We start from the raw sequence: 26,138 nt of genomic DNA, 5'->3' as shown, positions 1-26,138 counted from the left end.
GTGCAGAGTTAGTGAGCTGAAACCAAATGTGATAAAGTGTCAAATCTAATCGTATTATCGAGGGGCCGGTTTGCTGCTGTTTGAAGACTGAAGCCAACTGATTTAATGTGTAGAATCACTTGTGCTCCATATTGTTTTGAATAAAAAGCTGCGGCCAAACCGGCCCTTTCTGGAAAAGACTGGACACCCTAGAGGTGCATGTGCTCAAGTAAAACTTTTATGTATTTGAGTATTTTCAAATCATAATACTTTTACTTCTACTCAAGTGCAGTACTGAGTAAAGGAATCTACTTTTGACTCGATTTAAGCCTCAACCTTAAAACCCAATTTATGCTTTGCACCTCAAAATATTTCCTTTGCACTTGTGGCAACCAACCCCAAATATAGTTGTAAACATTATGTTGAAAGGCTGTAGTTTCAAACAATGAAGTGTTATAGTTATCAGGCAACAGATGCTGTAGGCAGATATTTCCTGCATAACCAGGAGAAATAAAGACACAGGAGAAAGATAGTTGTGTTGCCTTTGGTGTCTCTTCTCGAATGATTCAGTCTTCCTTACAGGAGAACAATACATTTGATACATACGTGATTATACATCCTATAAAGATTTATATACCTTGTTATTTTAAATAAAACATTACAATTGATCTATCTTTTCTGTATTACTTGTGTCATGCACACAGCATTATGGCATTGATAGAGATTACCATAATATACATATTCAATATAATTAAAACAACACTTGTTCCTTTAACTGTTACTGCTGTAAGTCTCTGACTGCAGTTCATTTGCTCAGCACATTTAGTTTAGATAAAGAGAGCAATGCAAAGCACTCCAGTGATCACTGGAGGCATCCATGGGATTCAGCTAAAAAGATAACATCATCCGTATAGCAGAGACGCCACTCTCCACTCTTCACACATAATGCCCTCCCGACTTCAGCTATGCCTTGACACCCTGTCCATGAATGTCACAAACAGGAGAGGGGACAAGGCACAACCTTGGTGGAGTCCAACATACACTGAACGAGCTTGACTTAATACCAAATATACAGACACAACTCTCACTCCAGGAGTACAGAGGTTGAGTGGCCTGGAGTCGTAGCGCAAGCACCCCATACTCCCGGAAGACCTCCCTCAGGATATCTCAGGGGAACACGGTCGTAAGCCTTCTCTACGAAACACATGAAGACTGGGTTGACAAACTCCCATGCCCCCTCAACAATCTGCAAGAGGGTGAAAAACTGGTCCATAATTCCAAAGCTGGGACGGAATCCACATTGTTGCTCCCCAATCTGAGGTTCAACTATCGGCCTCCTTTCCAGCACAGCACAAACTTTCCCAGAGAGGCTGAGCAGAGTGATACTCTGGTAGTTGGCACACACCCTCCGGTCCCCTTTCTTAAGATTAAGGACCATTATCCTGGTCTGCCAGTCCAAGGGTACTGTTCCCGAGGTCCATCCGACACTGCAGAGGCGTGTCAGCCACGATAGCCCTACAACATCCAGAGCCTTAAGCATTTCTGGGTGAATCTCATCCACCCCTGGAGACTTGCCACTGAGGAGCTTGCTAACTACCTCAGAGACCTCCACCAGATTAAGGTGTTGGTCAAAGTGCTCCTTCCACTGATCGACATTATCCTCATTTGAAGTCAAAGTTTCTCCACCTCCGCCAAATACGGCTTGGGCAAAGCCACCCCAACCACTCCTGAGTTGCCAGATTGTTGTCCAGAACCTCTTTGAAGCCAACCGAAAGTCTTTTTGAATGGCCTCACTGAACTCCTCCCATGCCTGGATTTTGCTTGAGGCATTGTTGCTGCTGCCGCCTCTTTTCCCGTTGGTACCTATCTGCTGAGTCAGGAGCCCTTTGGGCCATCCAGTCCCTAAAGGCATCTTTCTTCAGCTTGACGACCTCACCACCAGTGTCCAACAGGGGGTTCTTGGGTTACCGCCCTGACAGACATCAACAAGCTTTTGGCCACAGCTATGCCTGGCAGCTTCCAGAATGGAGGTTTTGTCCAGAACATATAGTCCCAAGTCGGATGAAACAACAACAAAGTCAATCATTGACCTTTCATCCAAGGAGCTCTGGTACCACATACTCCTATGAACATCCTTGTGTTCGAAGTTGGTGTTCTTAATGGACAGTCCATGCCTGGCACAGAAGTCCAATAACAATTCGCCATTTGAGTTTAGATCGGGCAGGCTGTTTTTTCCAATCACCCCCTTCAGGTCTTCCAGTCATTGCCATCATGAACATTAAAGTCTCCCAGCAAGACTATGGAGTCTGTAGGCAGGGCCCTTTATAAATCCCTGCTCACTCGTTCCAAGAAGGCCGGATTCTCCGAACTGTTGTTTGGTGCATAAGCACACACAACAGTCAGAGTTTTCCTCCCTGGCATTTTAGTTCACATTGAGGCGACCCTCTCGTCCACCGGGACAAACTCCAACTGGACAGCAGCCAGTCGGGAACTCGTGAGTATCCCTACACCCGCCCAGCACCTCTCACCCTGTGCAACTCCTGAGTTGGAGAGGGACCCACCCCTATCAAGGAGTTTGGTTCCAGAACCGAAACTGTGGCTGGAGGTGAGCCCAACTATATTTAGTCGGTACTTCTAAACCTCCCGAACAAGGTCCGGCTCCTTCTCCCCCCAGTGAGATTACATTCCACGTACCAAGAGACAGTTTCCGCTGTGTTCTGGGCTGTTTTTCTGGCCTAGATGGGACTGCATGAAGCTTTTCGATTAACATATCTTTAAAATGGCCAGGTTTGATGATTTGCAGTACACCTCAAACAATTTCATTTTCGTGAAAACTTTGTGCTTTGCCTTCTGTGGTGCACTCTGCCAGCTAGGATCCCCCTCTCACTTGGTCACCTTTGCTTGTCTAGCTGCCCACTCATAGCTCCAGATCTCAGCACAGACCTCACACTGAAAACTGCCACTCAAAGACCAACGGATCAGCTCTGTACTGTACAAGTGGATTCCGAACGAGCCCCCATGAATCTGTTACAGGTATCGGGTAAAATGGATGAAGAAAATGATAAATACATGTAAAAAGAAACAAATTATTGTGAACACATTTTTTGGGGGGGTCACAAAAGCAACAAATAAAAATAATCACAATAATCAGCTTTTAATTTAAACCAAACCACAAATGTGAGCGTTCACTGGCAACCAGATCATTAAACATTAGGTAAATGTCAAATTACATGTACTGTAGATTTTCTATTTGTAAACATGTTAACATGTCCTGTACAGAGAACCCACTTAAATATGCCATGTTTTCTGCATATTTTAATGCACCATTTTTATTTGAGTTTAACATATCACAAACAAAAAATGTAAACTCTAAAATGTGCCATATCATTTGCCCAGGCCACATTTTGTGTTTTATTTTATGCCATTTGACCACCATTTATTGCCTTAGCACCAAAAAATACAGCTTTGTTAGCATATTTGACATATGCTAAAGAATTACTTATACAATTGCTTCAGTCATAAATTTGTCATTGAGTTAATCAGTGAAATAAAGACTCATTTCAATTATTCTGCTTATAAAGCTTCACACTGTCAATAATGAAAAGTCAGTTCGGGTAATTTTTACCATAAGGTAATTTTTATACAGCCCGTTTGTTAGATGATGCTGAAGTTCATGACTGTTTCTTCTCCAATGGATAAACACTAAAGAGACTTGTGAGCTAACAGCACCCCCTGCCGGAGAAACAAGGTGGATTTTAAGGAAATTTAAGGCCACGTCTAATACATAGTCTTAATTAGACTTAGACTAAAATATACTCTGCACATAACAACACACAAACCACACACTTCTGAAGTATATCATCGCTGTCAGTGAAACCTTCTATCTCCATTTTTATCACAATTCCAGTTTCCCTTTATGGTGTGTAAAAAATTTCATAATATTTTTTCTACTCTAGGCTTCATGTCCCTCATTGTTCTCATACAGTTGTACATTCTGATTACATCTCACTGACAGACCTAAAGTCAAATGTTCATAACCAGGAAATCTGCACAACTGTCCATGCAGTGTTGCAGCACTGCCCACCGTCCACCATGTTTTTTGCACAATTGTTATACATGATGGGTTGAAACATGCCGTGCTTCCTTTTATGAAATGACCTATTTCAGATGACAGTATAATAGTGTACATGTATATATTGCTACACTCTCCTTACTGCTGATGATGCTTTCATTCATTTATATGCTGATTCTATCCTATACACTGACTCTTCCCCTGAATCTGTACTGCAGGATAACTTCTCCCCTCATCATTTCATTCTGCTGCTGCACAAGATTGAATCACACTACAAGAAAATATAAATTTCTTTTCTCACTTATGTCAATTTTTAAGTTAGAGAACTATTGAAAGGACATTTTATTGCTAGATGCTTCTCTCTTAATTATTTTAGGCCTATGATGTTTTTGTTACAACTGTTTTTTGTCTTTTTTTCATTGTTCTTGTCTTTTTATCGCTCATTTGTGTTTTTCTGTCCCTCAACAAGCTTCTGCTGCTTGTCAGGCTGCCATTGTAAATAAGCAAAGTGTGGCATCAGAGCAAGCTGTGGTTCCGATGATGCTTTGTTCATGCTTAGTTGGACTGCATTTAGTTCTTAAAACAATGAGTCAGGAAGTGTGAGCTACCGTCATCCAAGGCTATATCCTGATTTATAACCCTGGCGTGATTCTGTAACAGCTATGGCTGTGACAAAGGTTAAAAGGCATATTTCCTTTCTCCAGTACTCTGGATACAGAGTCAAGCCTAAATAAAAGCTGGGCACAAATAAAAAGTAATATAACAAAATATTCCTGCAGCACGTTGTTCCTTTCACTCGCGTGTGTACCATTTGGCAAAAGCCTATTCACTTAGAACGCAATTTCAATGGAGTGTCAGCACTCATATATTTAAAGTATGAGCACCAGCATCTCAGCTCATTTTGGTTCTCTATGTCCACAAACACCCACATCTGCACTAGGTTTTCTAGCCCCGAACACTTACTGAAGGTTATTCTAAAGCTGTACTACTGTACTGTCTATTGACTGTACTACTACTAATAGAGAGCCAGCACTCAGTAATCTTAATAAATAAGAGTAATAGACCTGATAAATGATAAGTTAGGGACAATTTATCATGTTTGATTACTTTAATACTCATATTGACAGATACTGATATGACCTTGTGTTTCCCAGATAATACACACATACAATTTCGGTAGCAGAAGCTACTCTACTTACTACTACCGCAGTCTAGTCACTTCATTTTGATATGGCTATTGTTGTTTTATGGACTATAACAGTGCAGTCACAACATTATAGTGTTAATACAGTTACATAGTAAATACACTATGATATTAAATTGCTGTAATATGTGAGCAGCAGTCAGCTCCTTTCCCTTAGTGTGGAATGATCTGATACTGCTGTCTGCTTTGTGGGTGAAACACTTTACATGAATGTAGAAAAAAACTGGACCAATCCAAAAATATGATATTTTTTACTGATATTTTTTGGGCTGATCAGAGTCCAGATTTAAAACCTATAGAGAATATTTGGTCTCACCTTAAACACAAACCAGCTCAGGAGTGTTTTTCTTTCAATGCCGATGGGAAATAATATCGACTCGTCTTTCTGTAAGGCTGTCTGCAAATTTACATACCATATTAGGTTACTTTATTTATTTGTTTGATTATTTGTTGTTAAGAGCATGAAAAGCTTACTTTTTTGCCATGTTTTTGCCCAAGAGTGTACGTTCTAAATCAGGGGCGTCAAAAGGGCCATAATTAAAAATCTAAAAAATAAAACAGATCTGTGGGCCAGAGAACGTCTTTTACTTAATGTTTCGCTATTACCAAACTGACAATCGTTTATTCAAAATATACCAAAAACTCAACAGTAAAATATAAGCACTTGTGGTAGACATGGAAATATTACACCATTAATAGGGTTTCATCTACAGCTGCCTATTTCCTTCAACTAGACACCTGGAATCTCTTTGTGCCGTCACTGCTGTCCCCTAGATTGATGTTGGGGGAGAGAGGAGAAGCGCACGTTCTGTTACAGTGTGGGTTGGGATTGCAATGCAGTGCATTGTGAAACAGGTTAATATCAACAGAAAATTCAAATCATTTTGTGGGCCTTGTGTTTGCCATGTGGGTTTCAGGGTCCTACATGTAAAAGCTGTGTGCTCACGTTTTACTTCCCGGACAAAAAGTGACTAAATGCAAAAAAATTTAAAATTTTATAATTTTCATTTAACACTGCAAAACTGAATTTGTAGTCTCTTCCAGCATGTTTACTAAACTTATTTGATTACTTAAAAATGACATACATCGACAGTACACACAATCTGAAATGCTCAAGGCTGAAAGTTTACTGTCTTCGTTCATCTAATGTGTCACAAAGCTGATATTTGTGGCTTTCAGACCTGATGAACCACTGGTAGTTCACAGAGCACTGAAGATTATAAAACTATATTTAAATATATAAAGTTTGTTCCCTGTCTGTTTCCTTTTCTGCTCGTAACAGTGTAAATACACTGGACCACTTACAGTCGGCACTCAGTTTATTCAGGTTACAAAATCTTCATTACAATTCAGACTCTGCATTTGGACACATTGTAATACACAGCTCTGCTAGTCTTAAAGGCAGAAAAGAAAAATGGTATGAAAGTTCAGATGAAGAGGATGGAGGAGATCAGAGGAACCAGCATGATGAGGAGACTCAGCTTAACCCCCTCAGCACTGTTACACAGGTTCCCCTCACAGCAGGTCACATCTTCAGTGACTCCAGCTGCCTGCGTGCTCCATTTGTCCGCAGTGCAGAGACTTCTGCTCGCACATCCTTTCATTAACACTTGAGCACCACCAGAATGAACTGTGAATGCAGGCCAGAGGGAGAGAGACGTTAGACAGATGAATATATCAATGTATCAATGAACGTCCTTATTTTAGATGAAAAATGGAGGAACATTTTAGATCCACAGATGTGCATTTTTCAGATTTTTCACCTCTGGCGCTGATGCACTGATCCTCATCTCCCTCACAGTTCACGGTTCTTGAGCAGTCGTCATCAGTGCAAGTGTAACACTTCCTCCCATTTGGAGAGCCTTTTGGCAAAACTTTAGAGAGAAACAGTTTGAGCATCATCTTTTCTGTGGCTCAGTGCATGAAAACACAAAACACATTAAACCCAGAGCTACTGCTTACTGGATATCACATCAACCTCCTGAAAATGAAGCACTACTGATTGTTTAGATTAGCTTTAGCTGAAATGGGCTGTCTGAATGGAACAAAACAAGAGAGAACCTTTATAATCAGCGTCCTGTATTCAAAGTGTTTGGCTTTACCTGGTGCTTTGTAGCTGTTGCAGAGGTTACTGCTGCAGCATTTCGAGTTGACAGTCGTTTTCACAAGTCCCAGGTTTCGGCTCCCAGTGACACACTGCCCAGCTACTGCACAGCTCTTCACAGTAATGTCTCCCGTTTGTACACCACCTAGTGAACACAGCACATGCTTTAATGTAACCAAGTCCAAAACGCTAATGGTTTGTACTGGTGTTTTTGGGCTGATCAGAGTCCAGATTCAAACCTTACAGAGAATATTTGGGCTCATATTAAACACAAACCAGCTCAGCAGTGTTTTCAACTGTTTGAAGGTGTATATATATATATATATATATATATATATATATATATATATATATATATATACACACACATGTACCATTTTTAAATTATTTATTTATTTATTTAAGGACTTTACATTATACATACATAGCCAGAAATATATATATACCATATATAGCACATAGTCTTAAATGTATGTGATACATATGTGAAATTTAGGTCATTCTTACCTACGTACACAGTAGTGGTCCTGCTGGCACACTGATCTGGACAGTCTGTCTGGGTGTCTGTGCATTTTCCAGACAACCCAGGTAAACACTGATAACATTTCAGTGTCAGCGCTGGAGGACAGAGCATAAAAAACAGATTCAGTGCATAAAGACAAAGTTGATGAACCCCCACTACAAATCCTGCTCACTGTTTTGCTCGGTTTTACCACAAAGCTTAGACAGTGTTTCATAAATGACACATGACAAATAAATTAAAATTCTATAAGACATTCAAGCAGCATTCACTGACATCCTCACACTTTAACATTTTATTTTTAAGTAATTTAATTTTTAACTAATTTATTCAAATTAATTAAATGCATCTAACTGTACTATGAGTTTAGTTCCATACCTTCTGGGAAAAGCATGCAGACGAGCAGCAGGGTGACTTGCAGCCTCATTGTTGGTGGATGTGAGAGTTTGATGTAATGAAATGTGATGAAAGCCGGGCTGGATCAGATACAAATTTATTTAAGGAGGTGTGGCTTCTTGGAGGCTTTTCAGAACCTCCCATAACTGTGATTCACCCTTTAAAGCTATTAAAATGTGTCTTGTCTTTTCTCACTCCTCTCTGTGTCAACTGTGTCGTTATCTTCCTCAGGCATGTGCTGTTCTGACCCCTGTGTCTAGTGTTTCAGTTTACTTTAGCCAGGTTCTGTGTGCTGATGTGTCTGCATTTGAGCTGAAATGCTTCAATGAAAGTGTTTGTAAGTTCCTGTTTTGTGTTACGTAAAACGAACAACCTTGACTTCTTGACAGCAGACTGGATTCATATCAATTGTAACTTTTATCCTACTTGTATGACAGCTAATTGAGATAGGGCATTAACTGAGATTGACCCACTCTAGCATTGCCCATTCATTATCCCACACATCTGCAGCTCGTTCCTTTTTTCAATGTAGATTTGAGTGCATCAGATGAGCTTTAGCCCAGAGAAGTCGGCAGTGTTTCTGACACCATTGACATGATATCTGTTATGAATAGTACGATCTTAACCTGCATTTGTGGTTGCAGCGGTGACAACAGTTGACAACAGTTTGTCAAAGTATTCCTGTCCTCATGTGGTGATATCCATCACAGAAGCATGACAGTTTATACTGCAGTGATGTCTGAGGGGTTGAAGATCGAAGGCATTCAGTTGTGGTTTTTGGTCTTGCTTTTTATGCAGAGATTTATCCAAATTCCATGAACCTTGTGATGATATTGTGCTGTGTAAAGCATGAAATACCTAAAATCCTTGCAATCACTTATTGAGGAAAATTACTTTTAATAAATATGTTTAAATTCTTGGGTTTTTTGCAGGTGCATTTTCGGCAAAGTGGCAAGCCTCGACCCATCTATGCTCATAAATGACTAGACCTTTCCTGGATCATGAACTTGTCCTCACTTTTTTTTTACAAATACAGGTCAAAGTAAATTTATAAATCACTGCTTTCTGTTTTTATTTGTACTTATTAATTGTCCCAACGTTTTTGGAATTGGGTTTGTGAGATTTGCAAGGCTTTTAACATAATACTATTTAAAATATTCCCATTACCTTGGGACTAGCCTTTTTTTGAGATAAGACTTGACACGGGACTAGACTGCATTTTGGAAGTTGCCTTCATCCTAATGATTTATTGTTCATGAATGAGTCGGCTGTTTTTGTATTTTGGTAAAACGCAGGCAGCCAGGAATAAAGCAGTCAGTTCAATAATCAACATGCAAGGACAGGCTAAGGTCAAAAATCAGAAATGATGACATAATTAAGAACTAACAAGGCTCACTGGGAAACACGGCTAGGAAATACATGAAAAAACACAAATAAAACTTAACAAAAAGTAATATAACATCAGGGCTATGGTGCAAATTAGCACAAATCAGTATCCTACTAGATGTAAAACAATTGAGTGGGGAGGGGGGCTAAGTGAACCTGTGATTGGCTACTTTTATGGCCTACAAGCCCCAGCAGTGAGCACTGTAAGCACATCTGTACTGGTTAGCATTTTTAAGTTCTGCTGAAAAAAAAAGTTAAAGTTTTGGTGGTGTTAAGATTGTTTTAGCAGTGACAAAATTGAATAATCAATCATATGTTTCAATAAAACTACATGGTTAATGCATAGGGTCACTCAAAGAAAAAGGTCTAAAGTCTAAATCAGTTAACTCAAAGTGTTATTACACTTTTCTATAGCCTAAGAAAAGTTCAGCTAGTTTGCCTTAAAGCCTGTGTAGTTACTGAATACTAAGCTTTAGTGTGCAATAAACCTGGGATTTTAAGGGGTTAAAAGTCCAAAATATGTTTTGAAGTCTGACTTTGAACCAATTTGGTAGAATGATTTATATAACCATTGTAGCACCCAGTTTTGATGGATTTATGACTTTTAAAATGTTTCATTTCACAGTCATTCCTGTCCAGATTTTTATCCTTTAAAATTCCTTCTTTTTCCCAAAATGTCAGTTTTTACAAGGAAAAGCAAAGTCCTTCTCCATAGATGTTGCTTTAGTTTAATGTCTAATATTTTCTCTACACCAATTCAACAAAAGCTTTAAATGAACTACAAAGTGAGCGCCCACTTGATGCACAGCCAATGTCAGCTGCACCACCTGCCTGTCACATATCCTCATGACACTTCTTCTAAGTGCTAGCAGCACATACCAGCAAGTGTGCTACATTAGGGTCCAGGCTTCATGCAGAATTTCTAAGCTTGAGAAGCTCTAAAATTGATCCTTCATTTAACATTAAAGGGTTTATGATATTTGGTACTGAGTAACTGACCATCTATGTTTAGAATAAGTTCGGAATAAGTCTTTGCTGTGTTATTCAATTGGGAATTCCTTAAAACTCCCTCCATTCTTCAACCTCATAACTACATATTGTTTTCATAGTATGTTTGACATTCATTCATCATTATGCACTGAATGATAACCTTAGAGGCAAGAATATCTCAATAATAAACCCAAAGTTTAAAACAGGAAAACATCCTTAAAAACATCCTTCCTTCCTCAAGGAACACAATCCTTTCTCCTCAGTATCCTCATTCTAACCCATAGCCAACGTCAAACCCCATCCTCATCCTGCCAAATATCCTCCAAGGACACATTTTATGTGTTTTATCCAACAGTCCAATAAAAGAGTGAAAAGGGAAATTATTAACAAGTTATAATAAGTAACACAGCACAGTAATACGCAGCTCTGCAGAGCATAAAGCTCCACTCATATTTTTACTTTTGGTATAGTGCATGTGGCAGAGACAGTGATCTGCAAATGCTAGAGAATAGTCCTTGAATACTCTTTATTCGAGCTGAAATGAAAACACATTCAAATATTTTTTTTGCAACGTCATTTCAGACCTAATTCAATTGCTAAATGTGTACTATAGGCCCTTTGTGCTTGAGTGGCCACATAATCGGAAAGCTCTGCTCTGAAGAAGATACACATAAGGGCCAAAAGTTGTTGACGGAACGCAAAAGGTGGAACTTGGAAGTGCAGAAGTGCAGCGCCCAGACAGTCTGTGGCGGCAAACACTGCTGGATGAGTGAGAAATCTGACCGGCTCCCTCTGCATTAAAAGCCAGGTTAGATCAGGAGTCACAACACAAATGATAAGAAGAGCCATTTTGTCCTTTCAACAAAAATCAAACCACCTTGGGAGCCACAACATTTAATGTCCAGTATGTCTCAGTATGTGCTGATGTATTAGTATAGGCTAGAAAATATAAACAAAAACACAGACTTACTTTGCTCTGCTTTAAGCTTTAGCTCAGCTATAGCTGCTTTCCTCCTATCTCCGCCAGAAAACTTTTCCTCAGAAGTAGAGCAGCTTATTGTAAAATGTCTCTCAACGTTCGACTGCTTTTAGAGGCTGAAGTCGCTTCTCATTCGTCAGCTTCTTGTTCGAATTTTCCCGTTCCACCTTAAATTCTGCTTGAGGCGCTGAATGTAAATGTGGCACCAATTAAGGTGGAACGGGAAAATTCGAAAGAGAACCGACTTCATCTTTACAACTTTTAGTGTTTGACAGTCTATCATTGCAGATTTAATATACCCGGAAACCAACTGCAACTGAAGTCCATTCGTCTCCAAATGTTCGTCTTAAATCTCTCTCTTTGCCTTTTCGTTAGCTACTAGACTGCGTTGCTATGTGACCAGCAGTCTGCATGCCAGTTCTCAGTCGTTGAGAACCAGGGCTTTCACACTGTGTTGCACACGTCCCGTCTCGATGATATTTTACTGACACAGCGATCCCCCCACTCGCTGTAACATGTGCTGCGTGGACATCCATCACCACTGGATCTTATTTCACCCTAACAGCGCATTTATCGCAGATAGGTAGCTTCTCGTGCTCCAAACAAAAGCAGTGAATGAGAGCCTTCTGGTTCACTTGCCACATCACTTCCATTTGATTTATTAATAAAAGATACTGGAAGTAAATTCATTACGGATCATTACAAATACTTTGCTTTAAAAGTATCAAGTCCTCAGACCGTGAGAAAATAGAAATCCTGTATAGAAAAAAAAGATGCATCGATAATCGTTTTATAATCACATCGCAGCCCTCTGAATCGTAATCGAATCGAATCATGAGGTGCCTAGAGATTCCTACCCCTACATTACATTAACCCTGATTGCTCAGCACGAGTCTGATCTGCAGCTAAATTAGATTTACTATCAGATTACATCAGTCAGCCAACTACAACAAAAAACTGCACAATAATGATATATTTTACTATTTAAAAGTGCTTTATTGTACATTTCTTACATTTAATTATGCTGTGATAGTATTAGTATTGGCTGTATCATTACTCATAACTTCGTATTGATGATAGCTCCAATTCTGAAATCTGATTGGCTGAGCGACGTTCAAAGCCATATTTAAGTCTTTATTAAAAGCCTACTGTCAAAATAGTCTGTTGTGAATAATATTAATAATAAATAAAAGCATTTGTTAAAGATTGTTGTATTTGATCTTATTGTACTTTGTCTCCATTTTTAGGTAACACAATACTTTGATAAGTGTAATAAAAATTCTATACACAGCAAAATCTATTTGACATAGGCCTGATAGAAATTAGTCATAAATTATCTGTATTTTAGTCTCTACTACACGTTCTTCTAGTGTTTATCATGTAACATATACATGTGTAGTTCTGTGTCTTTTAAAGTGTATCAACAAAAATAAATAAATGAATAAAAATATGCTAAAACATTAGTAAATCTGTCATGTTTGCATCGGTCAATTCTAATTTTATTTGAATGTGAAATCAGGCCTGACTAGACTGTGATCTTTCCTTCACTGTAACTCATATGTTATATATGATTTGCATGCTGTCCACTGACCATAAAGCTCACTTCTCTCTCTCTCGCTGTTAAAGGAATAGTTAGCCTTGTGGGAATGCTGGGAAGTTCCTACCCCAATATTCCCCAAGCTCATTAAATGGAAAAGCAGAAATGGCATAAGCATTTTTTTTACCATTTAAATTCCTTCATCAGTGTTTCACACAATGGAGGAAAATGTCATAAACAGGGTTTCCTTTGCATCAGACGTCTCACTATTATCTATGTAAAAAGGCAATCCTCGTCTTTCACACGCGTCAGAATATGGTATGTTTATGTTTGTTTTGTTGGAATCAGGTTTCATTGTCAGTTCCTCTTAAACAATGCTCGGGCATTCTGTAAGCAAAACCCGTCGTCCTGTTAACCCTAGTCACTTCCTTTGTCCAGAACACAGCTCAGGTGGTCAGTGGAAGTAAAATGCCAGATGGGCTGCAACATTCCACTGCAATAGCTTTTCCAAACATAACAAAAAACTGTTAATGTATTGAGATAGACAGCTAACTAAACTAACTAAACTAACTGATTACCTCTATTCATTCATTAAGACCAGTGATGACCAGACTCAAGTCAACTGTTGAGCCTCGATTTAGCTGAGTCAGCCGAGTTTAAAGGCCACAATAATATCTTTTGAAAATGTGCTTTTATTTACTTCCACAAGATGGCAGTGACCTGTTAAACTGCAGAGGCGTGCTGTAGTGCAGTTCACAGTCCTGTACAGTTTATCATTTACTCTGGAATAACTGAATCAGCTCATCAAGAACTTGATAATGAACACATGACTTTTGCCTCACACCATACTGCATGTACCTCTCAAAATTGCCCAAAATCTAACAGCAAAACGATACTATGCCTCAATAATGAGACAAAATACTTTTAATCATTTTGTGTACCAGCTTTCTGCGAGGGAGCTTTTAGATTCATTAAACTCTTCAGACGTCTGGTTCCTATCACCCCCACTGTGAACAATTCTGACTCTGTATGTTTCTCTAGAAGGAGGCATTTCACACCAAACCACTCTGAATACATTTGTTTAGATCTTAACAATTTAACTTTACAGAAATCTTAAAAATGCTATGGAATAAGATGGAGCTTCTTTTTGTGTTAGATTGTAGCAAAAACTGCCACAAACAAATACACATACAGCCACCTCTAGCCAACTTCTATCACTAGCTCAGTGATCACTTCTCAAGATAAGGTATAGCCTGGTTTAATGGAACTGTTTTCCCTTGCAAGAGTTTTATTGGTAACATTTTACTGGAACCCTGATAGATAACATTAACATAGCCAGGAGACCAAGTACTTTGCCCAACTCCACTCAGTACCGTGAACTGCCTGTATTTATCGTAAGTCTTTCATATTTATTTACTGTACTGTATTGTCTGCACTGTGTATATTGTATTGTCTCACACTTGTGTTCCTGTGATGCCCCATGGTCCTGGAGGAATGTTGTTTCGTTTAACTGTGTACTTGTATATAGCTAAAATGACAATAAAGCCTGACTTGTCTTGAGTAAATTAACCTGCATTTTCCTTGCCAGTTCACGTATGTCTTGCTTGTCACTGTATATTCCATTCGAGAAATGGTGAAACATGAAATCTCTGCTGTTTTGCAAAACATTTGGCATGAGACTGTAAGATCTGGCCCTGGGTTGTGACTGTCATAGCCAGTGAATGTTAGAAGTGAGACAAAAATGTTGCTATGCACATAATAACCCACAGACCACACAACACATACCACACACCTCTGAATGAGGCTTCAGCTGATGTACATCATCACTGTCGGTGAAACCTTCTCTATTTTTATTGCTACACCAGTTTCCCTTTATAGTGTGTAAACATTTCATGAGGAATATTTGTGTATATAACTATGCATCTACATTTGATGTAGGTATTTTTTTCTACTCTAGGCTTCATGTCTCTCATTGGTCTCATACAGTTGTACATTCTGATTACGTCTCACAGACAGACCTAAAGTCAACAACTGTCCATCCAGTGTTGCAAGAAATTTTGACTACATTCCCCTATGGGGCCAGCAATCCCCACCGTCCACCATGGTTTTTTGCGCAACTGTTATAAATTATGGGTGGAAAATATGTTTTATGCTTCCTTTCATAATGACCTGCTTCTGATGACATACAGTATAACATAGTGTACATATTCATATTCTTATACTCTCCTTGCTGCTGGTGATGCTTTCATTTATTTACATACTGATTCTATACTATATGGCTCTTCTCCTGAATCTGTACTCCAGGATAACATCCTTCAGGTTCAGAATGCCTCAGCTAACTTTAAACTACCATTAAACATTTCAAAAACCAAGTGGTTTGGTTGGAAAGGTGCCTCAAACACCCCTACTTTCAAATTTACTACTAATGAGGGGGCCATCCTGGAACAGGTCACTGCGTATGAATAACTAGGCATGTGGTTAGACAGTTCATTATCCTTCTGTCACCATATTGCCAAGCGACAATCAAAGGTTAAGACCAAGTTTGCTTGCTTCATACTGTATTAAAAAAAAAGTATTTTCAATGTCAAAGTACTGTAAGATATATTGGTCAATACACGCAATGCACAATTGGTCAGCATGCTGTTTATACAAGTTATTTTAGCTATAAAAACATTATTATAATTCAGACTCTGCATTTGCTCACCTTGTAATACATAATTGCTAGTTTTTAAAGATGGAAAAGAAGAATGTGAAAATATTGCTTGAGAGCAGAGGGACCACAATCAATACAAAACCCGGAAGAGATGAGAGAGAGAAAGTTACTGAAATGTATCAGTCCAGAAAGGATGGCAAAGCCATGTCAGAAGCTCTGGGACTCAGGCCAACCATAGTAAGATCCATTATTTGCCTGGGGAGAAACTTGGAACAGATTTTCGCAGAAATGGTCGGCCTGCCAAAGTCCCACAGAGATTACCCATGCAGGAAGTCACAAAATAATCCAGACAAACATTTAAGAAACTGTGAGATTTGCTGGCCTCAACAAGATCAACTTTCATAGGAAGACCTAGTGATATTGACCACGGCCCTCCAGCGACACTTTGGGCAGGTACCGGCAGCGTAGGTGGCCAGACGGTTGCTCCCTGAGAGGTGGATAAGTGGAGTGCGGAGCTGAGCATGATGGTTTGACAGGCGTTGTTGGAGAAGGTTGTGCTGGAAGAGTAAGTGCTGAGTAACCATGCTCTCATCACAAAACCCATGCACTGAAAAACTGTTCCCATCACAAAGGTTAGACACAGGGGGGGAGGGGGACAATCTCTAACAGCACATCCTCTAGACCAGGGGTGCACACCTCCGGTCCTAGGGGGCCGGTGTCCAGCACAGTTTGGTGATTCACCTGGTCAAACACACCTGATTACACTCATCAGTTGTCATGTTTAGTGCGTGTGACTCCAGTCAACCATAGTAAGAGCCATTATTATAGTAAGAGGCCATCAGGGCAGTTGGTGACCCTTTATTTTGGGTGGCCATTTTTAGATGAAACAAACACTCAACTGACTTTTGGTAACATGTCAAAAACATATGAGGGTTAGAGTTTATGGGCCAGGGTGAGGGCTAGGTTTTGGGTTAAGGTTGGTAAGGTTAGGTTTTGCTTAATGAAAGTAACATATTAACAATACATCTATTTAATGTAAGTAATGTATCAACAGAACATCTACAAGATATTTACTAAAATGTATTCAGATGCTGCACCTCTGCTACTTCACTGATATGTTAAGCAGTCATGGGCTGGAGGTTAGTGAAGGTCATTTGTTCGATCCCCTGAGCCGACAGTACCCTGAAGTGCCCTTGAGCAAGGCACCTAACCCTAACTGCCCTCTGGGTGCTGTGGAAAGGGCTGCCCACCGCTCTGGGAAAGTGTGCTCACTGTCCCCTGGTGTGTGTGCATTCACTAGTGTGTATGTGGTGTTCCACTGCACGGATGGGTCAAATGAGGAGGTGAAATTTCCCCGTATTGGGACTAATAATGGTCAATTAATCTTAATCTAAATGCTGTTGATGTGTTACTGATAATCTGCTAAGAGTTTATTAATCATCTACAAAGGGCCACTCCAAATAAAATGTTACCGGGCAGTTTTCTGGGCAGCATGCCATGTATAGAAGCAGCTGGGGCACCTGAAGTCTTAGTGCCCGCTGAGGTAGGGAGGATCGCAACATGTACATATACAAGCACATGTACAGAGCCATTAAAAAGCATTTCTTCCTCATGATTTGTTCCCTCATCACGTTAATTGTTTAAGATATTGTTGAACAAAACTAAACATAAGACAAAGACAACCTGAACAAACACAAAGCACAGTTTTTAAATGGTCATTTCATTTATTGAAGAAGAACAAGTCCTGTGACCAACTGGCCCCATGTGAAAGTTTAAAATACTCAATCCACCAATTAACACCAATTAATGAATTGTGGTCGATTAAAATAGATACATGCAGGCTTGGCAACTGGCAGTTGGTCTTGTCAAGACCACTGGAGGTGAGGTCAAAACAAGTTTCAGAATAATAAAATAAAAAAATACATCTACAGCAGACCCTCTTATCCAGAGCAACTTACAGTTTGATCATTTTACACAAGTAGGCAACAGCAGTGTTAGGAGTCTTGCCCAAGGACTCTTATTGTTATAGTGCAGGGTGCCCAGTCTACAGCGTGCGTAGAAGGCAGAGGTGTTACCCACTACACTACACCAACCAAGACAATAAAAGAGAAAAAAAATAAATAAATGAAATTCATTTGTAGTTTATTTTAAAGAAAGATGCATCCATTTTGGAACCAATGGACATCAACAAACAAATAAAACCCAGTTAATCGACCAGGTTTTGTTGAAGGTTTTGTTGATGTTCATTTATCATAGAAACTTCAGATACCAGTTACCTCAGAAGGAGGCGCTGTGCTCAGCTGGTCTCGAGAACAATTTCCAAGTCCAAATGATGTTGAGAATGAGACGAGCGAGACCATGAATTTACGCTCTTGAGACCAAGACAGACTCATGTGCTACAACACCACTGTCAGCCCTGTTGATTCTAGACATAATATGTAATATTTAAAAAAGTAAAAAGTTGAATCTTTCCAGCAAAGCAAAATAGGTTAAAAGGTCTCAAGTAGTACACATATTGAAATATATCTGGAAAGCATTAAAAAAGCCATTCCTAAGGTTCCAGTGCACCACATTAAGGAAACCTTACAAACCTTTTTACCTTCAGTACATAAAATGACAGTTTTAGTGTTTTTGTCTTTTTCTCATGTGCTTCTGGTCTTATATTACATTTTGTATAATTTAATGTGACAATGTGAGGAAATCAGGTGGGAACAAAGACTTTTTCACAGCACAGTAAGTTTGCACAGGTTGGGGGGGTCAGTCTAGTGCTAGTCAGCTCTAAAATGCAGGGGTGTGGCTAAACTAAGGCTCGAACTATGGACTAAAACTCTTAGTGCTTCAGTAACGACATGAAAACATGGAACAGCAATTTCTGAATAAAGGAATATTTTTTGTTTTTAATTGAACTAATTATAAGTCTAAATCTTTCAACTTCACTTTAAAATCAAAAAAGATCTAAAGGACAGATTGCGACAGATTTGAAACAGATTCCTCCCGATAGCTAATAGTACCCAAAATCTGATTATTTTATACAGTCCTGGGCAAAAAATATGGGCCAAGCCCAAAGTATAATGGTTTGTACTGGGGTTTTTGGCTGGTGAGAGTCCAGATTTAAACACTATAGAGAATATTTGGTCTCACATTAAAAACAAACTAGCTCAGCAGTGTTTTTCAGTTGTTTCGAAGCCGTCAATACTAGTGGAAAAATACTGACTCTTCTTTCTGTAAAAAGGCTGTCTGCAAATTTACACACACAAAACTTCAACATGTAAAGCAATCAAAGAGAAAAGCTCTATCATATCAAACTACTGCATCTATTTGTTAAACGGTTTGTTGTTAAGACTATATAAAACTTCATGTTTTGCCATTTTAATTGAGATAGACCTTTTTTTTGCCCAGGAGAGTATATAATTAGCTTATTATGACCTCAAATAATGTCTTGGGGTTTTAATAGATAATAACACAATCCTTTTAAACATCTAAGCTCACAATAAATATTAATTAATTAATTTATTTATTTATTTATTTTTAATGTAGTCCTGCAGTTTGAGCTAGTTCAGTAGAACAGACTGTTCTTCAACATCAGCATGGACAGTATACATAGTCTGTATTTTCATGGGGCCCTTGCCTAATGTGGGCCCCAGGCTGCTGCCTACTTTTGCCTAGTGAAAAGACCCTGGTTACACAGAACATTGTTATAAACAACATTCAGACTCTCCATTCAGTCACAATGTAATATATACACTTATGCTAGTCTCAAAAGATGCTTGAGCAGCAGAGAGTTCAGATGAAGAGGATGGAGGAGATCAGAGGAACCAGCATGATGAGGAGACTCAGCTTAACCCTCTCAGCACTGTTACACAGATCCCCCTCACAGCAGCTCACATCTCCAGCAATTCCTGCTTCCTCTATGTCCGATGGATGTGCAGTACAGAAACCTCTGCTCGCACATCCTTTCATAGTCACCTGAACACCACCAGCTGTAGCTGTGAATGTAGTCGTAGGTGAGAGAGAGGGAGGAGTTACTTAGATGAATATAAAGATTAAAAGAGATTAAAAGAGAAAAATCAGATGAAATGTGGTAGTATTTTTCCCCTCCACTTATTTCCCTTCGCTTTCACTTTAAAGGGCCCATCTCTAGAAAAAAAATATTTATTTTGGAATAAAAGACTTTTAGAAATTATATGTATATATATATGTGTGTGTGTGTGTGTGTGTGTGTGTGTAATACACACACACACACACACACACACATTATATACACATGAGACAACAAAACTAGCTCAACCAACTAAAAATAACCACTATACTGAATTTAGATGACATCAGAAATGACAGAGCTAAACAAAGTTTACAGAAAAGACAAAAAGACAGCAAAATGATGGTGAATTGATGAAGCTAATGTTGACTTTTTTCAACAGCAGCTTCTTATTCAAATTTTCTGTTCCACCTTGAATGGTGCAGTAGTAATGTTCCGGCGTTGCATCCAATTCAATTCCCCCTCAAAACCATGATCCCCTTCACTGCCAACACAACAAAATCGACGTCAAGCAACATTGAAACTATGGAAAAAAGTTCAAGGAAGGCTGTATGGCTGAAAGGTTGACACAATCAATAACAAACAGCCATGTAATGTTCACATTTCCTGGATGTTTTTGCTTCATGATGAAACAAGGGTGCCTAACTGCTGCACCACTGAAGGTGGAATGGCAAATTCTAATATGAAGCTGGTGAATAACAAGCGAAACTCAGCCTTCTGGTGAATGTTGTGCTTGTTTTACCTGCAGAAGATGTTAAAAAACGTTCAAATAGAGAGAGCTGTGTTTCTTTTATTTTGCTACCATGATCAAAAAAGGGTCCGTTTAAGTGCTAAATGAGGGCACATTGATGCTGTTCACTTGTTTCCAGCTTCTGGAGGTGAACTTGTCTAATAAAATAAGCCGAGCGTTAGCAGATTAACAGACATTTAAGGACGCTGCTGTGTATCAAATTTATGGAAATGAATCCAATCGCAGGAAAACAGTACAAGACTGAGGTGCCCTTGAGCAAGGCACCTAACCCCCAGCTGCTCCCCAGCTGCTGTGGATAGGGCTGCCCACTGCTCTGGGCAAGTGTGCTCACCGCCCCCTACAGTGTGTTTTCACTAGTGTGTATGTGGTGTTTTACCGCACGCATGGGTTAAATGCGGAGGTGAAATTTCCCCGTTGTGGGAATAATAAAGGTCACTTAATCTAATCTTAACCTTAATCTAATCTCATCTAAAAAGTCAGCGTCTGTGTAGAGTCCAGTCCGCAGTCAGACGCCTCTCCACGTTTCTTCCACTTTGGGTCTCTAGGCTTTGCACATCTCTCTGTCTGTTCAGTCCACAGCAGTTTAGCTCCACTCACTGACCCTGCAGTTGTAAGGAGCATGGATTGCTTTTTGTATGAGGCATAATGCAGCACAGCCAATCAGGACAGCATCACTTTGGGGACAAAACCCTGTATCTCCATTTTTGCCATTTTTTAGTTGTTAGTTTTTAGTTTTTTTTTTTCATTGACAGTTTTTTTTTCCCTTTTGGAGATTTGGTTCCCACAGTGATGATATATCAGTCTTAAAGTTACACAAACAGTCGGACAGATAAAGAGAGGCTGCAAAATGGTTGTGCAAAATGAATATTGTTGGTACATAAACCCACACAAATGAGGATGTCAGGAATAAATAAATGTATAAATAAATAAATAAATAAATAAATAAATAAATAATAAAGGCATTATAAACATAGCTATAAACATTTATTAAAATGCATTATATGTTATAGCCATGTTTATTGTGCATTATGAATTGTTAACATAATACATTATAAGTACTGTTCATAACAAATTATAAGAGCTCATAAGTCGTATTTGTCCGCTCTAAGTACAGTGAAGCGTACTGTACTAAAGCCTCCTCCAGTGTTAAGAGTGAGGCTTCAAGTTGAAATATTTACTGAAGAATTTACTGAAACACTAAAACATACACAATAAAGCACATTACAGGCTTCAAATGTCAGAGTTTAAACTAGTGCTGCCATCAGTGTTTTACCCAATGTGGGAAAGTCAATGTACACCACCGTTAGCTTGGTATTTGTCTTTACTTTACGCTCTCCAAGCTGGGACTGACTTCTTTGGCACTGACATTATGACATGTTATTAACACTATTTATAATGCATTATTTTGACAATTCATAATGTATAATAAACATGGCTATAAAGTGTATTTCAGTGTAATTCTTTTTAATAAATATTTAGAACCAGGTTTATAATGCCTTATGAATATGTTATAACATGTTATAAATGTGTTATAGATGCTTAAAAATGCGACATTCATAGAAAGTGTTACCGAACTTTCTAACAACAGTCTCAGCACCATGATAAGAAATTTTCTTCACCTCTCTTATTTCAGGCCAAAAATGTGCATATGATAACATTCTGGAATAACTGATGAGTATGCAGCTTTCACCTGTCGCACTGACGCAGTGATCTTCATCTCCTTCACAGCTCATGGTTCTTGTGCAGTGTTTATCAGCACAACACCTCTTCCCATTTGGAGACCCTTGTGGTAAAGCTTAACAGACAAACAAGTGATAAGAAGAGGTTTAACAGGATGTTTTCTGCAGTTCTGCCGTTGAAGTTTATGGTCAGCATTCCTCATTCAGTACTCGAAGCTTTTGGTTTTACCTGGCACTAACTGGCTGTTGCAGAGATCAGTGCTGCAGCATTTTGAGTTGAAGGCCATTTTCAAAAGTCCCAGGTTGATGCTCCCATTGACACACTCGCTGGCTACTGTGCAATAATTCCAATTAAACTCCTGTTGTTGACCACCTAGTGGACACAGCACATAAGTGAATGGAGAAATATCTGACTGACTCTCAGCTTTTCATACTGAGAACATTCTTACCAACGTTCGTGACGGTAGTTTTGCTGCCACACTGATCTGGACAGTCCTTCTGTGTCTTTGTACATGTACCAGACAGGTCTGGTATACAAATATAGCATTGCAGCGCCAGTGCTAGAGGGCAGTGAAGTCAGGCAGGAAAGTTCAGTAATGGACAATCAAGCAACATTGACTGAAGTTCAAACATTAACCTCCAATAATGTACCACATAATATTGTACTGAAAAAGTCTAATGTAAAAGACTCCTTAACAATACAGTCGCAGCAGCTTAGATAAATGATATTCTAAAGAAGCTAAACTGACACAAATTCACCACATTTAAACGTTTCTGTGCTCTGTAAGTCATGTTCCATACCTTGTGGAAGAAGCACAGAGATCAGTGCCAGTGTTACTTGCAGCTTCATTGTTGGATCTGAGAGGTTTCAAATGTGATGAAAGCAGGGAGGGGGTAGGGGGTAGACATATAAATCTGATATAAGGGGGTGTGGCTTCATGGAGGCTTTTTAGAATCTCCCACAAATGTGGTCCAGCCTTTAAAACTGCTCACAGTTTCCCAATCCTGGCTCCACCACCTCACATCTCCCATCATTAGTTTACTCCCCTGAGCCTTTGCCTCCTGCAATCTGGTTTATTAGTCTTTTTTTTTTTTTGCATCGATTTGTCTTACGATGCTTCTGTGGATGTAAATCTGTAAATGTCTCTGTTTCATGTTTAATAAAGTGAACTGCTTCTGGACAAACAGTTGGATTCATCTCACATATTAACCAAAGAGCGATGAATTATGCAATGCTGTATAATTTTTCACGGTTTATGTTTCTCATACGACAGTTATTTTCTTTTTGAGCTTGTGAGTTTCAGTGTACAAGCTCGACTTAATCTACATCATGCTTGAGCTTCTGAATGCTGAGATTCAGCCTGGAGGAGGTACTGATCCGAGGAGGTGTTCAGTGCCCAGTGAAGTCATGCCTTCATTCATTTCACCTCATCACATCATGATTTGATTTGAATTGAAACTAAAAGTTGTTGGTCTGTTTATATTTCAACACTTTTTATGAAAGACGTTTCCGAAAACAAACTTTCCAGAGCCACATTTATGAAACGCACAGATGTTTATACGTTTGTATATGTTATACACTTAACGATTTATGAACGATTAGTGAATTTGATGTGAAAATCAGTGTAAATCCAGGTACTTTCCAACGTGATGAAGTTTTCATAGGGCCACTGTTGGTGTGCTGCATACATTAGAGCTCTGTTTCTCAATCCTGGTCCTGGAGGTCCACTGTCCTCCACATTTTAGTGCTTTTCCTGCTTTAACACACCCACTTTAACTCAATAATGGGCTGTTAATGAGCTGATTAGTGTGTTGGGAGCAGGGAAAAAAAAAGAGTTGAGAAATACTGCATTAGAGCAGCGGTTCCCAACACTGGTCCTGGAGTATCACTACCCTGTACATATTTCTCTCCCATCAACTCCCATCACTATTTCACATAGAAACCTTCACTTTATAAGAAGCCTTGGTTCATCACTACTATGATAATGCTATTGTAGCACCTCTATGAGATGTGCACTGACATGTTAGGACCAAGCTAACATACTCAGCTGTGCATTATGTTAACCCTGACTGCTCCGCATTACTATCTCTGATCTGTCGTTAAGCCAGATGTATTATCAAATAACATCAGGCATCTCTACTACAGCTACAACAAAACACTGCACAATGATGACATATATTACTATTTAAAAGTGCTTTGTTGTATATTGATTGTTTCATTACCTATAATTTAATATTAATGAATTCTGAAATCTGATTGGCTGAGTTATGTTCAAAGCCATATTAAAGTCTTTGTTAAAAGCTTACTGTAAACAAACTTTGCTGGCTGAAGAACTGTCTGTTGTACTTAATATTATTAAAAAAATAAAAGTGTTAATTAAACATTGTATTTGATCATATTGTTCTTTATGTATTCGTATTGGTGAAGAGGGAGACATTGTGCATGCCGGCAATTTTTTATTTTTTTTTGACGTGGTGGTGGTGGTGTGTGTTGTGCTGGTACGAGTGGATCAGACACAGCAGTGCTGCTGGAGTTTTTAAACACTGTGTCCACTCACTGTCCACTCTATTAGACACTCCTACCTTGTCAGTCCACCTTGTAGATGTAAAGTCAGAGACAACAGCTCATCTGCTGCTGCACAGTTTGTGTTGGTCATCCTCTAGTCCTTCATCAGTGGTCACAGGACGCTGCCCACAGGACGCTGTTGGCTGGATATTTTTGGTTGGTGGACTTTTCTCAGTCCAGCAGTGACACTGAGGTGTTTAAAAACTCCAGCAGCACTGCTGTGTCTGATCCACTCAGACCAGCACAACACACACTAACACACCACCACCACGTCAGTGTTACTGCAGTGCTGAGAATGATCCACCACCCAAATAGTACCTGCTCTGTGAGGGTCCATGGGGGTCCTGACCACTGAAGAACAGGGTAAAAGGGGGCTAACAAAGTATGCAGAGAAACAGATGGACTACAGTCTGTAACTGTAGAACTACAAAGTGCTCCTATATAGTAAGTGGAGCTGATAAAATGGACAATGAGCGTAGAAACAAGGAAGTGGTCATAATGTTATTCCTGACCGGTGTATGTATATTGTTCAAATATTTCCATTTCTGCAATTCTTATTTTATATATGCAATACATGCTCTCAAGACTTCAAAACAACATGCTATACATTGCACAGAAAGCTTGCTCCCCCTATTTTATTTATTTATTTATTTATTTATTGGGTTGAGAGTGCTCATCTGCTTGATAGAGGAGTGGTCAGTCTTGTGGGAATGCTGTGAATTTCCCTCCTCGAGAGACCCTCAAAGAGCTTACAGAGAAACCAAAAGAATTCTTGGAAGCAGCTTTTATCGTTTTACTGCTCCCATCAATATTTAACACAACAGAGGAAGCAACATAAATGGGCTTAATGTTTCCTTTGCACCAGCCTTCTCACTGATATTGACACGGGTAGCCTAATGTAAGAGGAGAGATTCATTCTCCACTGTACTTGCCTTTGCATGTTTCTGAATATATTGTGTTTACATTTCATTGAAAGTGTGTCTTGGACCGTGTCTGGGCCTTCTTTAGGCAAAACACATCATCCTGATCAGGTGGACCAAGCTTTAGACCAAAGTTTTGGTCAACATTATTAGGTACTAATTATGTATGATTTTATAATACTACAGTGAATGGACCGTGCTCCATAGAGAATACATCTACAGAGCAGCCATAAAGGACTATAGCCGTTTGTGTTGACCTCCGAGTTTGAAGCACTGAAAGAATAACAACAAGTTTGAAGCAAGTAGAAAACAAGATAAAACATTTAATTTAGCCATTATTTAGCCATTTACTTTACTGTTTTA

General features: G+C 39.1%; 2 protein-coding genes across 2 annotated transcripts; both read right to left on the bottom strand.

Annotated features, from left to right (window-relative positions):
• Positions 1-522: 522 nt before the first annotated feature.
• LOC118823042 lies at positions 523-2,387 on the bottom strand. Its single transcript, XM_036592419.1, has 2 exons — positions 1,354-2,387; positions 523-1,278 (listed from the first exon to the last, which is right to left on the bottom strand). The coding sequence occupies exons 1-2, from the start codon at positions 1,889-1,891 to the stop codon at positions 1,064-1,066; spliced, it is 753 nt and encodes a 250-aa protein (XP_036448312.1). The 5' UTR covers positions 1,892-2,387; the 3' UTR covers positions 523-1,063.
• Positions 2,388-6,556: 4,169 nt separating this feature from the next.
• Positions 6,557-23,207, bottom strand: LOC118822905. The gene is made up of 10 exons (XM_036592234.1): positions 23,091-23,207; positions 22,739-22,849; positions 22,519-22,662; positions 22,301-22,405; positions 19,608-19,806; positions 8,258-8,355; positions 7,867-7,977; positions 7,358-7,504; positions 7,019-7,129; positions 6,557-6,885 (listed from the first exon to the last, which is right to left on the bottom strand). The coding sequence occupies exons 1-10, from the start codon at positions 23,137-23,139 to the stop codon at positions 6,683-6,685; spliced, it is 1,278 nt and encodes a 425-aa protein (XP_036448127.1). The 5' UTR covers positions 23,140-23,207; the 3' UTR covers positions 6,557-6,682.
• Between the last annotated feature and the right edge of the window lie 2,931 nt (positions 23,208-26,138).

The sequence above is a fragment of the Colossoma macropomum genome, unplaced genomic scaffold, assembly GCF_904425465.1.
Source record: "Colossoma macropomum unplaced genomic scaffold, Colossoma_macropomum, whole genome shotgun sequence".
In the NCBI taxonomy this organism is placed as follows: domain Eukaryota; kingdom Metazoa; phylum Chordata; class Actinopteri; order Characiformes; family Serrasalmidae; genus Colossoma; species Colossoma macropomum.
Note: the sequence above shows the minus strand (reverse complement) of the source record. Positions and strands in the feature narration are given on the sequence as shown.

What these genes read in the sequence shown, in the direction of transcription:
- LOC118823042 (XM_036592419.1), bottom strand. Translation starts at nt 1,891, where the DNA reads ATGCCTTTAGGGACTGGATGGCCCAAAGGGCTCCTGACTCAGCAGATA. An exon ending in CTACCAGAGTATCACTCTGC is followed by an intron (nt 1,279 to 1,353) that starts TCAGCCTCTCTG and finishes GGGAGCAACAAT; the next exon opens with GTGGATTCCGTCCCAGCTTT.
- LOC118822905 (XM_036592234.1), bottom strand. Translation starts at nt 23,139, where the DNA reads ATGAAGCTGCAAGTAACACTGGCACTGATCTCTGTGCTTCTTCCACAA. An exon ending in CAACAGCCAGTTAGTGCCAG is followed by an intron (nt 22,406 to 22,518) that starts GTAAAACCAAAA and finishes TTGTCTGTTAAG; the next exon opens with CTTTACCACAAGGGTCTCCA. An exon ending in CTGCATGCTTTTCCCAGAAG is followed by an intron (nt 7,978 to 8,257) that starts GTATGGAACTAA and finishes TCTGTCCTCCAG; the next exon opens with CGCTGACACTGAAATGTTAT.